The sequence below is a fragment of the Rhipicephalus sanguineus genome, chromosome 2 (genome assembly GCF_013339695.2).
Source record: "Rhipicephalus sanguineus isolate Rsan-2018 chromosome 2, BIME_Rsan_1.4, whole genome shotgun sequence".
Lineage (NCBI taxonomy): Eukaryota > Metazoa > Arthropoda > Arachnida > Ixodida > Ixodidae > Rhipicephalus > Rhipicephalus sanguineus.
This window is the reverse complement of record NC_051177.1, coordinates 226,924,198-226,941,253: the sequence shown is the minus strand read 5'-3', so window position 1 is coordinate 226,941,253 and position 17,056 is coordinate 226,924,198. Positions and strand designations below refer to the sequence as shown.

General features: G+C 50.5%; 1 protein-coding gene across 1 annotated transcript in view; it reads right to left on the bottom strand.

Moving 5' to 3' along the window:
* The window catches only part of LOC119382266 (uncharacterized), a 64,285-nt gene extending 63,001 nt beyond the window's left edge, over positions 1–1,284 (bottom strand). Inside the window, exon 1 of the mRNA XM_049413060.1 lies at positions 836–1,284. Coding sequence (XP_049269017.1) covers positions 836–1,141 — 306 coding nt within the window. The 5' untranslated portion in view covers positions 1,142–1,284. The remainder of the gene's footprint in view (positions 1–835) is intronic.
* Between the last annotated feature and the right edge of the window lie 15,772 nt (positions 1,285–17,056).

The window sequence follows — 17,056 nt, the reverse complement described above, 5'->3', positions numbered from 1 at the left end:
CTAACTTTGAAATCTGGGCGATCAAGTCACGTCCGCATAGACTGGGACCTGTACAGTCTAGGATGATCAAGGGACAGTCAAAGGATACGCCATTATACGACACCGGCACACGCAATTCCCCCATCACTGGAATTTTTCCGAGGTAGCATGATAGCTTGATGTTTGTGGGCTTCGAATTGGCCATTGTTGTCGGTGTTTCTCGAAAATTTGCCTTGGTACGACACACACTGGGGAGCCAGTATCTACGTGCATTGACACGTCCACACCACCCCAAGTGAAAGTGCGTTTGATAGGCGGTTCCAACTGAGTAATACGTGCCGAGCTTAGTGTCCACACATGCGTAGCATCATCAAAGTCTTCGTCATTTGAGTCAGCATTTACTGCAAGAGCTCGACCGCGTACGTCCCCAGGTGCTCGCCTGCTTGACCTAGGCCTTCGACCGTGGGCGTCGTTCAAGCACTTCTTAGCAATATGCCCTAGCGGTACCGCAGCGGTAGCACCGTGCCCTCAACCAACCACAAGCATTGCTGCTATGCCTGCTGCTGCCACACCGGCTGCATTCTGACACCACCTCGTTTCCCGTTCTCTGTCGTGCATCAACCTTAAGCACTGTTAGCTCGGAGGTTATTTTCTCCGCCCCTTTTTCCGCCGCTTCGGCGGCGAGCGCCATGGTTTCCGCTTCCTGCAGTGTTAAATTTTCCTTTGCCAGCAAATGCTTCTGCAACGCGCTGGACCGTACACCGCATACAATACGGTCTCGAAGCATTCGATCGAGCATTGTGCCAAAATTACAATTGTCGGCAATGCGTCGTAGTTCCAAAATAAATTCATGAACAGGCTCACCTTCCTTTTGAGAGCGGTTGAAAAACCGGAAACTTTCCGTAGTTTCGTGGCGCTTTGGGTCGAAGTAATCATCCAGTGTTTTGACTACTTCGTCATAGGTGAGCGCGTTGGGCTTCCTTGGCGCCACCCTTCCTGCGAGCACTTGCACGGTTGTTGTGTTCAGCGCCGCGATAAGCAATGCCCTCTTCTTGGCCTGGTCGCTGATACACGTCGCTTCGAAGTAAGCCTCTGCTTTGATGATGTATGCTTTCCAGTTGTCCCTTTCGTCGTCATAATCCGGTAGCTGTTGATGCGCCATTGGAACAGTTCTTTCCGCAGCCGCTGCTTGGTCTCCGTTGTCTGGCTCGTTCTTGATTCCGAGGGTTTTTTTCGCCTTCGTCGCCACTGTTACATCGTAAGGTCTCACCCAGCGCGCGCTCCGATCCCCGAATGAGACGAGTCCAGTGCAAGCATAAGAAAGAAGCCTTTATTGATCGTAGAATTGGGCTTTTGTAGCCAGGAGGGCAGAGAGAGAAGTGAGCACTGCTTGTGCCCACGTGCGACTAGATTTGTCGTGATAAGCGGCGATGGCAGCCAGATAGGTTCCGTTGCTACACAACCATTAGCCACAGCAGACGATGCTGGTATTTTCTTGAACATGTGGATTTAAGTCGCCGCGTTTATGACGAAAACGCCAGGCCTGCGCTGAAACCGCAGCACAGTCACAGCGAAAGCTGGAAGAGCGGCGTTTCTAGAGCCCGTTGTAAGCTCTCTCGGGGCTACAATACAAGTCACCAGAAAGGTACCCACTACGTCATAAATCACAATCTTTGTGAAGTTGGGAAGCACCTACTAAGCCATTATTCGTCATTCTGCGGAGAAGCGATGCACCAGCTACACGTCTCTAAGGCATTATGTGCACTTCGTTGACGCGACGACTGATGACGATGAAGAATTATGACTCAGCCCTTTGTAATGGGTTGGAAGCTTTAAACGGCCCACCGGATATGTAATTTGCATTGGGGGACGCCCGCTTGCTATTTCCCTCTCCCGTCATGCTGTATAACATACATGACGTGAGAGAGAGACGGGGGGAGGGGGGGCGAAGAACTTTACTGAGACCCCGAGGAAATGGATCATGCGCATATGGGCTTCTTTGGCAACCAGTACAAGTGCACTTGCGAGGAACCCACTGCGCTATAAATCATTGTAATTTTACTGAGACCCCGAGGAAATGGATCATGCGCTTATGGGCTTCCTTGGCAACCAATACAAGTGCACTTGCGAGGAACCCACTACGCTCTAAATCATTGTAATTTTACTGAGACCCCGAGGAAATGGATCATGCGCTTACGGGCTTCCTTGGCAACCAATACAAATGCACTTGCGAGGAACCCACTACGCTACAAATCATTGTAATTTTTGAGAAGTAGGGCAGCAGGCACTGCGCCATTTTTCGTCATTTTACGGAGAGCCGTAGTACCTGCTAAACGCATATAAGGCAATATGCGCACTTTGTTGATGCTGTGCCTGATTACGACGAAGAATTATGGCAGAGCCCTTTGTAATGGGTTGGAAGCATTCAACAACCTACTCGTGGCGCAATTCGCATTGTGTGACGCCTGATTACAGAATTCGCGTTGTGCGACGCTTGGTGCTTATTTGACTCTTCTACCACGCTATATTGCATATGCTAATGTGGTTCCTTCCCGACATGAAGCCTGTATAGGACCTTTTTGCAAAGCAGTTCCAAGCACCGGCATGGCTCAGAGGTTGAATACTGGGCTCCCACGCAGAGGGCCCAGGTTCGAACCTCGTTCCATCCTGGAATTTTTTCTTATTTCGTTTTTTTCTTATTTCGAGCGATACTGGTTACGGACACCGGCGGCGGCGGCGGCGGCGGACAACTACGGCGCCAAAAACGGCCGGTGAAATGATCTCATAACAGCTTTCGCTGTAAAACGAGGCTTTTGCATTCTCAGATCGTGTTTTTCGGCCGCATGTGGTGCGTCGCCGCTTTCATCTGTGTTCGAGGGATTCTACGCGCACCACTTTTACAGCGAAAGCTGTTATGAGATCATTTCACCGGCCGTTTTTGGCGCCGTAGTAGTCCGCCGCCGCCGCCGGTGTCCGTAACCAGTATCGCTCGAAATAAGAAAAAAAAAACGAAATAAGAAAAAAATTCCAGGATGGAACCAGGTTCGAACCTGGGCCCTCAGCGTGGGAGAACAGTATTCAACCTCTGAGCCATGCCGGTGCTTGAAACTGCTTTGTAAATAGGTCCTATACAGGCTTCATGTCGGGAAGGAACCACATTAGCATATGCAATATAGCGTGGTAGAAGGGTAAAATAAGCACCAAGCGTCGCACAACGCGAATTCTGTAACAAGGCGTCACACAATGCGAATTGCGCAACGAGTAGGTTGTTGAATGCTTCCAACCCATTACAAAGGGCTCTGCCATAATTCTTCATCGTCATCAGGCACAGCATCAACAAAGTGCGCATAATGCCTTGCATGCGTTTAGCAGGTACCACGGCTTTAAAAAAGGTAGCGGCCGTGCAACGCCGCTCGCGTGCTCGGGCTGGCTCGGGCACGTCGTGCGCACGTGACCATGCATGCGCATGACGTGCTCATGCGTATGTGTCAAGTGAAGAGGGCAGGGAAGGGATTTGGCTTGCTAAGGCTACACGGGGCGAGTGGCAAGGGTTTGAAACTCGCCTCCTCGCATCATGGTTTCGCGCCGCTACAAATTATTGTTTTTCTCAGTTCGTAATGAACCGATTTGAAAAATTCTTGCGGCATACTGCTCTTCATTCGGCACACAACAACTTCCAGCATCTCACTAAAATTTGCTATGTGGCCTGGTGAGGGGCCCTTTAAGCAAGTGTCCCTGACAACGCCTGGCCTCATCATGCATCGGCACAGAACGCCGTGAGTTGTTTGAGCGAGGAACGCTCCGTACTGTATAGACGTTTGTTTCCTTGACTTGTTCTTTTTGTCATAGCTTATTTTAGTGCCGGTATTCTTTTCTTTTATGTTTGCAGTGGTTTTGGGTAATAATGTGCTTTTTTTCGTGTGTAATTAAAATAGGTGTGTTTAACGCTCTCGTCTCGTCCGTTCCTTCTGGCCGACTGTTGTCCGGAGATCCGTGACAAAAATAAGTGGCGAGCCTGCCAGGATCCTTTTTCTTATTTTTTGTTTCGGATCTCACGGATTTCTGTTCGGCAGGGAGGATGGACTTGACGAAGATTTTAGAGTTAGCAGTAAAGCTTGGCTTGTCGGGCGAAGAAGCGATAAGGCTATATGATCGCGAGGAAAAGAGGCTGAGGGATGAGCGAGCGGAGATGCGCGAAGAGGAGGAACGCGAAATCAGGAGGATTGAGCGCGAGAAGGAGTTTATTTTGTGCAAACAGCGGACTTTGGAGAGAAGTAGGGAGAGGAGCACAGATGATAGGGGCTCCATAGCAGAGACAAAACCTCCAAGATCGACGCTAGTCTGTCCCAGAGAATTCATGGCTCCTTTGGACGACAGACCAGATGATCTAGAGGCGTACTTGCATCGGTGTGAGCGGACAGCCTTAGGTGAAGGTTGTGAGCACAATGTGAGGTTGGCAAAGGCCACAGACGATGGACAAGACAGGAATTCCAAGGGTGGATTTCCTGCGGGAAGCCGGATGTTCAGAGCTGTGATTCGGTAGAAGAAATGACTAGGGATCATGGGAGCTGTATGACAGACTAGTAGTTACCAACAACAAAGAAGTCAATTCAGTTGCAGCACACAGTAATGAAGTTGTTAGTGAGTGGAACGCCGTTAGTGTTGATAAGCGACCTGAGCAAACGATCGCAGTTTTGCCAGAGGTCGCAGCAATGGAGAGGTTCGCATCGCTGAAAAGTACGCGGCTTGAAGGAAGAAGCACACGGCATACGCAAGGCAAGGTGATACCGGAGAGTGGGAGATTCATTGACCGGGCTGAAACTCACGGTGTTGCTCGGGTAAAGCGAAGTACAAAGAAAACCGCCCCGAAAATTGATCACAGATACCCGGATGCTAAGAGAGTGGTGCAAAAGCTCGGCCGTGGTTACGTAGTCCGGACGCACCCTAGAAAAGTCGTGTGGATGAGGCGTTCCATGATCGTTAGGAGCAGAAATAAAGGCAGCGTTTGTACTGAACGTTCGCAACGGCGCACAGTACCGAGACGCGGAAGAAAGCCGCGAAATACGCGCAACGGGAGCAGGAGAAGACAAAGTTGGAATTTTATACTTCTCGTGCGCTAGAAAAGAGATATTAACTCAGACGCGTAGCGCATAGAGCAACCTAGTTTGGTGTTCACTTACCAAGGTGTATCATAAAAAGTTATTTTTTGAACAGTGCGAACTGTGAGTGATTTCAGTGTCTTGGTGAAGTGTCCCTGAAACCGCTTAGTGATCAGCTTATTAGGAATGTGGTAGTGTTCTAGTGTTAGCTTGAGACTGATCATGAGAAACATCGGATTTTGGCTAGTCTGAAGACATCGGAGGTGTTGAGCAGTTTTCTTCTGGAGAAAACTCTTGAAGAAGGGGGCCATTGTCACATGTAAGAGGTGACAGGAAAAATGTCCTAGAAGAAGAGGAAGACCTCAAGCATAGCATGACGTCGAACGAAGAGGATGGAAGAAGAGGAAAACGAAGCGGATGATATAAAAAGAGAAGATGACGTGGGCATGAAGCCCTGGGTGTTCGATCGGGAGCGCGTGAGGCGGGCACGAGCGTCGCCGGCCTGTGTTCCGGGCGCTCCGGCTCCCTTTGTTCTACGGCATCGCACCGTAGGCTCGTGCTCCATCGCTCTACGGCATCGCACCGTAGTCACTGGCCGTTCAAGGACACGTCCTAGGAATTGAATGGCCGTCACGAACACCTGCAGCGGCCAGGGAGCGTCATCGGCTTGTGTTCCGAGCGCTTCGTCCTACGGCATCGCTCCGTAGGCCTCGCCTGAGCCAGTCCTGTTCCCGGGAAATGCTGAGCAAAAGTCGACGCTGAGGTCATTGACTCCGAGCCTCCCAGCTTCAACCATGACGCCAGCTCGCGTTCTGCAACCGGCCAAGCCTGTGGCATCGACGCATCGACTCGAACGCCGACGTTAAGCAAGTGTCCCCGACAACGCCTCGCCTCATCATGCATCGGCACAGAACGCCGTGAGTTGTTTGAGCGAGGAACGCTCCGTACTGTATAGACGTCAGACTCTGCCCAGGCGGCGCTGCGAAAAACACCGCCACCAGCGCCCTCATCGTAGCCCTGACACTAACTGGGTAGTGCAAAGAGAGCCGCCCGCAAGCGAATGTGCATAGGCCGCAATATAACCCTCCTCTTTCGTTGGTGTCGAGGCGCGCTTTCCTGAAAATCAAGGACCTGGAAAGCTTCTTCCGCCAATCCACGCTTCAGAAACAAAGGAAGCTGATCAAAGCGAACTGCGAGTACAATGCAAAATAAGTTTTAGTTATTCCGGTGTGCTGCAACTCGCAAGTACAAGCGAGCATCACACAACACCGAGTTCGAGGCAAGCCCTCCGACATCCGTTCTCTAGAGCCTAAATGCGTTAAAATCGGGTATATACGTATGCCACAGCGATAAAGTACCTACATACACGATCAATTTACTTAGCTATGCATCTTACGATCAGTGGTGCAAAACTCGGTTCATCAGGGGCGAATGGCTCCGGCGATTTTCGCCTTTTCAGTTGCATTCTCCCTTAATTCATCTCTCGCTTCCTGTGCATTGGAGTGTTTTATTACGCATCCTCAAATGGTCTCTTGATGGTCGTCTTCCGTTTGTATGTACTGCAATTGGGGATACGTGCGTGTCCACTTTCGTGGGGTACATCCAAAGGCAAAACCGTGGCCTCCGAGATAGCTACGGCAACCGCGGAGGACATGGGCGAAACAAACCTGAAGGGGGTCACGACCAACATTCTGCGATTTACTTGTATGACGCACGTGGTGTTAGCTAGTTAGAACCAAAACTCTGAGCCTTCAAAACGTACGTACGTCCGCGATGCTGTGTTGACCAACTCGTCGCGGTGTGCGTATCACGCGTCTCCAGTCTGCCTCTAGCTGCTCACTTCGTGTTACACGACAAGCACCACAGTCAGAGCCTCTGCTGAGCTTCATAGTCAAGGTTACCACGGTTTTGCATCAGGGCTACGCAAAACAACAGCAGAGCCACACATTCATGCCACCGGCTGTGGAGAACACGGGTACTTCGCTTACCCAACACGCTCGCAACATCCCATATCCAGCGCTCTCGCCTTTCTTCTTCGTACGACAACTATGGAAATCGGTAAAACTGAACGTTGTTATTCAGTCTTTTACGTCCGTGGCAATTCACAACTCAACAGTGCGTCTTTTGCGGAGTTTCTTAGTAGCGTGTGGAGGGCTCTCGTCTGCTGCTGTTTTCGCCGTCGTTCAGGCGAGTGATCCAGCAAGCACTCCACGACGGCTCGGTGGCGCGTCCGACTAGCGGAGAGGAATTCACAGCTCTCGTTCTGAGTGCTAAATGCGCAAACACACGCGATATTAAGCTCAATCGTTGTTTCGCACTCGCTAGTTGCACTTGGTCCCATAGCAAACTGTGCGAGAGAGTCAGTCTATGCACTACTCAATACTTCTCCGACAGGTGGCGCCACACATCTTGGAAACTCCAGAGTCTGACGTCTATAGACGTTTGTTTCCTTGACCTGTTCTTTTTGTCATAGCTTATTTTAGTGCCGGTATTCTTTTCTTTTATGTTTGCAGTGGTTTTGGGTAATAATGTGCTTTTTTTTCGTGTGTAATTAAAATAGGTGTGTCTAACGCTCTCGCCTTGTCCATTCCTTCTGGCCGACTGTTGTCCGGAGATCCATGACAATGATATATCGCAATGTTGATGCTCGCGAATTTGACCGTTATGAGAACAAGAGACTCGTGAGGCGAAAGGATGACGGTTACGATTTTTTTTTATTTTTGGTAGTAACCGTTACTACCAATTTTACTAGTTAGCAACGAGAAGGGTTACAACCGCCACTAAGTGCGTTTGTAACGGCGAGGGTAGTAACGGTTACTAGCCTCCCCGTTACTAACCGCACTTACTAACAGGGTAGTAACATATGTGACAAGTGGTTAGTAAGCCGAAGTTAGTAAGTACTACAACCTTTTTTTAAGAGTGTACATTATTAAAAAAAGGTTGTAGTTAGTAAGTACTACAACCTTTTTTTTAAGAGTGTACACTCTTAAAAAAAGGTTGTAGTACTTACTAACTTCGGTTTACTAACAACTTGTCACATATGTTACTACCCTGTTAGTAAGTACGGTTAGTAACGCGGAGGTTAGTAACCGTTACTACCCTCGCCGTTACAAACGCACTTAGTAGCGGTTACTACCCTTCTCGTTTCTAACTAGTAAAATAGGTAGTAACGACTACTACCAAAAAAAAAATAGTAACCGCGATCCCTTCGCCTCACGAGTCTCTTGTTTTTATAACGGTCACATTCGCGAGCATCAATATTGCGATATATCATTAGGTAATTATGCACATTATGTCATGAATTAGCACACACGCACAACGACAAGGCTACGCGACACGCATAATTCATAAGCGGTTCCAGGAGTATATATAGCCCTACCTCTGGGGTACGCAGCTGGTGCCGGTAAGCAGCTAGGCTTTAGGATAAATAGTTTAAGTTATGCGCCTATATTTATATAGCGTACAATTCTATTAGGTGCGCGAGGTAACGTAGCGTGGGACTTTTAATCAAGCATATTAAGACAATCAATATGTTATGTGTATTTTGCGTAATATTTTCTCAACATGGCCTAATGTACAAGACCCAGGACGGGGTACTAAGCTTACTAATATCGCCTCAATGAACTTGAATGGATCCCCGTGCTAGTGAATAGGTTGTAAAAAGCTCGTAATAATAACTTCTAAGATTCGTTTAACAAGTTCGTTTAACAGGTGCATGGCAAAAAAATCACAGCATATCCACGGAGTGAATGATGATGAGTGCGCGAAGCTGCGGAGGTTCATCGGTAAACCGTGAATCTTCCGTGAATTCTGCCCAGTACATTATCACCGACGTGAGATCGGGCGCGTTTATACTAAAGGTTCGATGAGTTATGACGACTTGCAGCTCACTTTAATTTTACATGTACGCTGTGAATTTTCATTGTTTAGAAAACCATTGCTTTAGAAAAATCTGGCGTCTTTCGTTAAGCAGCTGGCGTCTTTTCGTTTTGCTTTAGAAACATCTGGCGTTCTTTCGTTTTGCTTTTACAAAACTTCTGGCGTCTTTCGTTGGTTTATTTCATCAATCAACGGCGTTTTGAACAAAATTTTTATTGTTTAATCACCCACAGGAGAAATCTCACGAGGCAGGGGCGTAGCCAGAAATTTTTTTCGGGGGGGGTTCAACCATACTTTATGTATGTTCGTGCGTGCGTTTGTATGTGTGCGTGCCTATATACGCAAGCAAAACTGAAAAATTTCGGGGGGGGGGGGGGTTTGAACCCCCCCAACCCCCCCCCCCCCCTTGGCTACGCCCCTGTCACGAGGCACTATCTTGGAGGTAAACAATGGCTGCTAATGGGAATGAGAGACAGAAGAAGTCGGCTTTTAGCTAACACTTACACTTCTACTTCTACTAACGTTTCCTACTGGAACATGCCAATGGCTGCTAATGGGGAACGAGAGACAGAAGAATTCGGCTTTTAGTTAGCGCGCACGCTGCGAATTTTTTATTGTTCAACAACGCACAGGAAAAATCTCCCACCGGCACCACCTTGGAGGTCAAAGCGTAAGACTTGTTACGGACTACGACTACTACTACTACTACTACGACGACGACGACTACGAGAGACGAACGGGTGCCGCCTTATTAAGGAGCTTCGCCCCTAAAAGTTAGAAACGGCACGCAAGAGGTAGTAACCGTTGCAACTTTTAAGTCTCTGCTAACGTAGGTAGTAAAAGGGTAGCAAAAAGTTAGTAATGGTCCAAGAAACTAGTAACAGCGGCTGTTACTAACTATTTGCTCGTGATTACAAGCTTTTTCCTAACTTTTTTTTTAAGAGTGTAGTTCTTCATCGTCATCAGTCGTCGCGTCAACAAAGTGCACATAATGCCTTACAGACGTGTAGCTGGTGCCTCGCTTCTCCGCAGAATGACGAATAATGGCTTAGTAGGTGCTTCCCAACTTCACAGAAATTGTGATTTATGGACCCTTTCGCTGTTTACAAACAAAGCTTCTGCACGACTTCCGGTTTTGTGCGCCGGAGTAGCCGAGTAGCGTTGGCGAGGAACAAAAGCATTAGCGAGTAACCGGCACATTTTCAACACTTTTTTCCCTGTGTCTGGCCAAATATTTTATATAAATATTTTTCTAAGCTGCACACACAACATCATAAGAGTTAGTCCTTCACTTTAAGCGCCTTCTTTTTACCTGAAAGCGGAAAAAGAGTCTTTCCTTACTCTGGCACAACTTCAAAAAGATGCTTTCTGCTTCGGCGTTAGAGAGTGATAATTGAAGTGACCGGAAGTTTCTTGGGTGCAACATTTGCTGCTGCTATCGCAATCTTGAAACCGACCGAAAAGGCGAATAGCGTAGTGGGTACCTTTCTAGTGTACTTGTACTGTAGCCCCAAAAGAGCTAGCTTACAACGGGCTCTAGAAACGCCGCTCTTCCAGCTTTCGCTGTTACTGTGCTGCGGTTTCAGCGCAGGCCTGGCGTCTTTTTTTCTTGTTGTTATCATTGTTGTTACCGCATACAACTCGTATCACTCGGTTGCATTCGGCGCGATGGTGATCTTTTAGTTATGCTATTGACAGCTTGCAGGAATGTGGGCGCCAACGCGCAGAAACACATTTTATTGCAATGAAGAAAGGGCCTGGGAGCGGCCCGCGGCGTTGCTCTAAGAGTAGCGTTTCTCAGGACCCAATAAAGTTCTATGTCTGTCTGTCTGTCTGCAGCGGCATTGCACGCTCTGATGCCGCGATATTATCTACAAACAGCCAAAGAAGTTCCGAGCTTGCAAGTTCAATTTTGTAGAGATATAGGTTTTGTGGTAGTATATAGATTCACTCGTCAGTGCTGTTTATGAATGAGCGTGGGTGTGTATGATAGCGCGCGGTTTGCTGACGTACTTTTTACTTTGCTGTTTACCAATTCCTGTTTGATCTTTAAAATATCAAAGTGAGCTCAATGCATGAAAATTTAAAGTATTAGGACTTTCAGCAAAGAAGAAAAGATTTGTTGGCTGTTGTAATGCGTTTCATTACAACAGGCATTCAAAGCTATGTGTTATATGGAGTAGTCGTGCTTTATGAGAGATGCTAGGTTATGAGATATTTTCAAAATCTTGCAAATATGAAGCATATATAATGTTTCTTTAGATTGCTCACAAGACACCTTGTTGTGGCTGAAAACACTAAATTTCTGCTTTTTTTTGTTGGTGTTAAAAACGCCACCACAAACAGCTGTTGTATATACTCATCTGACGGTTTCACTATTTCTTTGGTACACACAATCCATTCATTGCTACATTCCTGTTGCTAACCTCATCTTTTTTTCACTCTGACAAATTACATCATTACATATCGCGACTGTCTAAGCCTCAGTGAGGAGAATATATGCTAGTACTGAGGGCACATAGTCAGGATTTTATTTGGGAGGGGAGGGCCTACATGCCGGACCTCTCCACCCGCTAGGATGTCTTATGGATAATGCATGACAAATTGTAGCTGTTTCAGCTCCCTCACTCCTCCCCTTGAGTTTTTGGCAGGAGAAATCTTCTGTTTCGCTGTGTTCACAACATAGTATGGTCGGCATGTTTGGATGAAATGCCCTTTTTGGACCCCAATCCACAAAACTTGTTCATTAAAGAATTTTAGTGCTGCATCTAACGTACACTCTAAGAAAAAATCGAGTATTTGGGGAGTATTTCTGCCACACAACAATAATCGTCTTCTGACAAAAAATTTGGAGGCACAAAGGAACGAGGAAAAGAAATGGCAGAACTGATTCCTCGTTCCTTTGTGCCTCCAAATTTTTTGTCAGACCATGCACCAACTAGCCCAAGAATGCGTTTTAGTCAATATTCATCTGGCTTGCTCGCGTTTCCTTTCTTGAAAACCCGGCTCTCGTCACTTTCCTTTCAAGAATGCTATGTCACGCTGATTACGCGTGCCGTTCGTGACCGGGAAGTGCCAAGAACGCGGTGATAACGCGAGGTGGATGACGATTATAGTTGTGTGGCAGAAATAATAATAATATTAATAAGTTTATTTGCCATCTTTGTGAAATACAGATGGGGGGATTGTAGAAAAAAAGCTGTCCTCGGACAACTTGACTAGCCTACAACCCTTTGTATTTGGCAATGAGGCAATATCACACACACACACACACACACACACACACACACACACACACACACACACACACACACATATATATATATATATATATATATATATATATATATATATATTGTGTGTTAGTTCTCATTAATATTGTGTATAACAAAGAAAACGAGCCCTTGAAATTAACACTTCTTTCCTTCATTCATAGCGAGGGCCTCGTTCTGGCAGACTTGGTACTTGCAGGTGGTATGCGAGGGATTATTGGTCAGCTGCCAGCTCGTAATAAGTTCACGTGCTACGTGACGCCAACAGGCAGAAAAAGAGTGTTCCACACTCGCCGTCATGGCTACTGGCGGCGCTGACTGACGCTCCCACGTTTAAATGTACATATATACCCTATAAAGTGGACGGGGGATGGCCGCCGCGGTAGCTCAGTTGGTAGAGCATCGGACGCGTTATTCGAAGGTCGCAGGTTCGGTCCCTGCCCGCGGCGAGCAATCTTTTCGTCCACTTTTCTTTCTTCACATTTACCTTACATTTACTACTAAAAACATCCCCTATACTTTCCTTGGCATTAATGTCTGTTAGTTCTCATTAATATTGTGTATAACAAAGAAAACGAGCCCTTGAAATTAACACTTCTTTCCTTCATTCATAGCGAGGGCCTCGTTCTGGCAGACTTGGTGCTTTCAGGTGGTATGCGAGGGATTATTGGTCAGCTGCCAGCTCGTAATAAGTTCACGTGCTACGTGACGCCAACAGGCAGAAAAAGAGTGTTCCACACTCGCCTTCATGGCTACTGGCGGCGCTGACTGACGCTCCCACGTTTAAATGTACATATATACCCTATAAAGTGGACGGGGGGATGGCCGCCGCGGTAGCTCAGTTGGTAGAGCATCGGACGCGTTATTCGAAGGTCGCAGGTTCGGTCCCTGCCCGCGGCAAGCTATCTTTTCGTCCACTTTTCTTTCTTCACATTTACCTTACATTTACTACTAAAAACATCCCCTATACTTTGTGGAGATAGGTTTGCGAGAAGCTTACCCTACGAGGCGACCGTGAAGGGACGCGACGTTCTCCATTGCCGCAGCGAACAAAGACGCTACGACCGGGTTCGTCGACTCTGGCACGGCGCAGAAAAGGCACTCGAGGCAGGATGTCAACAAACAACACGGGTTTATTAACCCAAGATGCAGCACAGTACGACAGTCACGGGCTTGCAGGCCGTAAAGGGAACTCCGCAAGACCGATCGAGTACGCTTGCCAGCGGCGCTACGACTATCACACAAAGGGCAGCAGTCGAGCACACGAACGAGAAGCCGCCTGCTATAGCAGCGCGTCAACCTCTCGTGCTAGCCTGGGAGCATCTCCCGCGGGCAAGCCCGCGCGAGACAGAAGCGAGCTCAAGGGGGAAGGGGGTTGTCACTGGCGGCCAATGAGGACAGGCGTTGCGCAGTGACGTAAGCTAGCTTGGTGGCGTCGAGGCATGCCCGGACGCGTGCCTGCGCGCCGGGAAGCCGACGCATGGCTCGCACCAGACAAAGAGGCCTGGCGCTGCCGCCATGGTCGCCATACTGCCGATTAACGGCGGTCCCCGGCGCTCGAGCCGCGCAGGGCCAACACGCGCGCTAGCTGGGGAACGAGGCGCCAAAGGGAAGGGCGCGCTCGATTCCCACATTCCCCCCTCCTAAAGACCGAGGCAGGCCTGTGAAAGAGGCTGTCCGAGGCCAAGTAGCAAGGTCAGCTCAGCCGCAAGGGGGCTGGCCAACGGGGCAAAGTCCAACAGGGGGGTGTCGTCTTCCCCAAAGGTACAAGTCCATAGGTCGGCCATGGTCACACAAAAGTTCCACCGAAAGTTCCACCACAAGTTCCACCACCGGGGAGAGCCCACTGCCGGACGAAGGTCCGCAGCCCAGGAGGAACGGGGGCAAGACTGCACAAGGGCGGGCAGCCAGCCCGCTTGAAGTTCGCCGGACTGGAGAGGTTGGCAGCCGGGAACGTACGAGGCGTGGCTGCCAGTTGCGTGCGGCAGCCAACCGCCGAAAGTCGCTGGGACGGGGACCACACAGGAACGGCAGGCCGGAACAGCAGGCAGCCAGGAACGGAGGCCGGAACGACCACGCTCGGACCTGGGCCAAAGCTTGAGTGGGCGGACCAGCCGCCGAGGGCGGCTCCCGAAGCTGCCAGTTGGTTTAGGCAAGGTGGTGGTGTCTGCAGGCCAGAAGGCAGGAACCAGGCCAAAGCTGGGAGTACCAGGGAACGGCAGGCCACAGGTTCAGCAACAGGGCTGGCGGCATGGTAGAGCCAGGCGCAGGGAGACGACAGGGCGATGCAGGAGTGGACAGGAGTGCCCCCGGCATAGCCGGCTTGCCGAAAAGGGTGCCTGCCTGACAGTGCTGCCCAACAAAGGGGCGCTTGCCAGGGTATGGGTTGGACGAAACGTCAGAGGGTATTTTTGGCCAAGAGGGCCTTCTACCACTTCCAGACGTGTGCCGCCGCACTTTAGCAGTTATTCTCCATTCACTGTCAAGGTATGGAATAAAGTCCAGCTACCTGTCAGTGGGAGAAAGGTTGCTTAGGTGCTTTTCCGCAGGTTGTACCGGTGGCGTGACCTGGGGCCAGCCTTCTCACGGTTTTCCTGCGGTTGTGTGACCACCTCCCCCTCTCCCAAGTCGCTGCTGCGGGCAACGAAAGGGTTTGAGGGCGGCTGCATGAGCCGGGGGCTTGCCCGCACGAGACTACATGCATTGCCACACGTGGGGTGAAGAGCGTCACGTTTAATGCCTGGCCAGGTAGCAGAGCGGCACAACTTTTGGAAAGTCTTACGGCCACTCGCATGTCTGGCCAACCGCGAGTCGTGGAAATAGCCGAGGGTGGCTTTCCTTAGACTGCGGGGTACCCCTCCCCCCCCACCTTAAAAGACTCCTGGGGAGCTTCCTTTGGTGGGATGTGGAGCGCAGGAGAACTCCGCCGGCGACAAACAGATGCGAATCCAACGTGCCCGCAGCAATACCAGACTGCGTAAACGGCACACGGCGCCGACAGCAATACCAGACTGTCAATACGCGCCCGCTCTTTGGGAGCACGGCTCTTGGAGCCCAAAACGGATCGCACTGCTGTGCCTTTGGTGTCTCTTCTCTGCTTAAGAGGATACCAGCTGACGTGACGTGCTCACCCGAGGCGATCGACTCGAATGTCAATTCGCCGTCGGGGTTCGCTCCTTTCGACCCATTGGTGCCAGAGGCACCGGAGTCTACTTGGTGCGATTGCTCTCGGGAGTGGCGGACAGAAGTGTCACACGCTGAAACGAGGGCACGCGACAAGGCGTGAGCCACGACGTTTGAACTCCCTTCCCGGTAGCGCACACCAAAGTTATACCGCTGCAAAGTCAACGCCCAGCGCGCGAGGCGGCCCGAGGGCTCGCGCAAGCGCTTAAGCCAGACTAGCGCCATGGGGTTCGTTTCCTCCACCAATGGCACTCCATCGACATAGCAGACAAGCTTCCGGCGAGCGAAATCTCGAGTGGCGTCCCGAACTTAAAAGGCAGCGGTAGCCACTACGAGGGTTGCAAGTGGTTGTAGGGCGCCGAAAGGGACGACCCCGTAGCCACCGCTTGAGAAGTCATTCACGATACCCGTGCGCGCGAGAAAGACGTGACCGAGAATCACGGGCAGCGAAAGACCAGGGAGGTGCACAAAGCGCTGTCGGCGCGCGCGATTCTCCCAGCGCACAACCAACCGCGAAGCGCCGCACGAAAGAGCGGTTGTGCTCGCGAGATGGAAGGCAATCTTTTGCCTGGAGCCGTGCCGCAGTTGTGTACAGCGGCTCCGAGGCAGGCGCCGCCGTTGTAGGGTCGTGCGCCTGTTCTCCGCCATGCACGCCAGGCCCAAAGGGGCCAATAAACGGCACAGAGAAGAGAAGGGTTTCCGCACCGACGGATGCATGATGCCTCATGCGACAGGCAAACGAATCGACAACGGAGCACGGTGGCTCACATTTGCCGAAGGCGTCGCCAAGGCGCGCGTGTGGAAAATGATCGTCGGAAAACGCGGACGACATTGTCAACCCGTTTACGCTCGTGACAACGACGGGCCAGCGAGCGTGTGAACGCCAGCACCATGTGGCCTAGGAAGGGACGCTCCGGTGCGGCGGTTTGGTCACTCAGCTGCGCTGCTAACCAAGGAAGGCCAGCGAGCGGAGACGCCGCATTGGAGGGGCCCGAAAGCACGTACTCCGCGTGTGTCTCGAACAGCTGAGAAAACCCGAAACTGGCTAGGCTAGGACTGTAGTCCACATTCGAGTGGTTATCACCAAAGGAGGTCCAAAACTGGATCTCTCCCGGTGGCCGAAAGCCGAGGGCCGCTAAGGCGAGCTTACCTCGTGCTGCCGGCGTCCTCCGCATCGAACGAGATCAAGTCCGTCGCCACGGGATCGAGCAGGAACGAGCGCCTCGAGAGGGACTGCTCCGCTGCCATGCCGAAACCAAGTTGGGCGCCAGTTATGTGGAGATAGGTTTGCGAGAAGCTTACCCTACGAGGCGACCGTGAAGGGACGCGACGTTCTCCACTGCCGCAGCGAACAAAGACGCTACGGCCGGGTTCGTCGACTCCGGCACGGCGCAGAAAAGGCACTCGAGGCAGGATGTCAACAAACAACACGGGTTTATTAACCCAAGATGCAGCACAGTACGACAGTCACCGGCTTGCAGGCCGTAAAGGGCACTCCGCAAGACCGATCGAGTACGCTTGCAGCGGCGCTACGACTATCACACAAAGGGCAGCAGTCGAGCACACGAACGAGAAGCCGCCCGCTAGAGCAGCGCGTCAACCTCTCGTGCTAGCCTGGGAGCATCTCCCGCGGGCAAGCCCGCG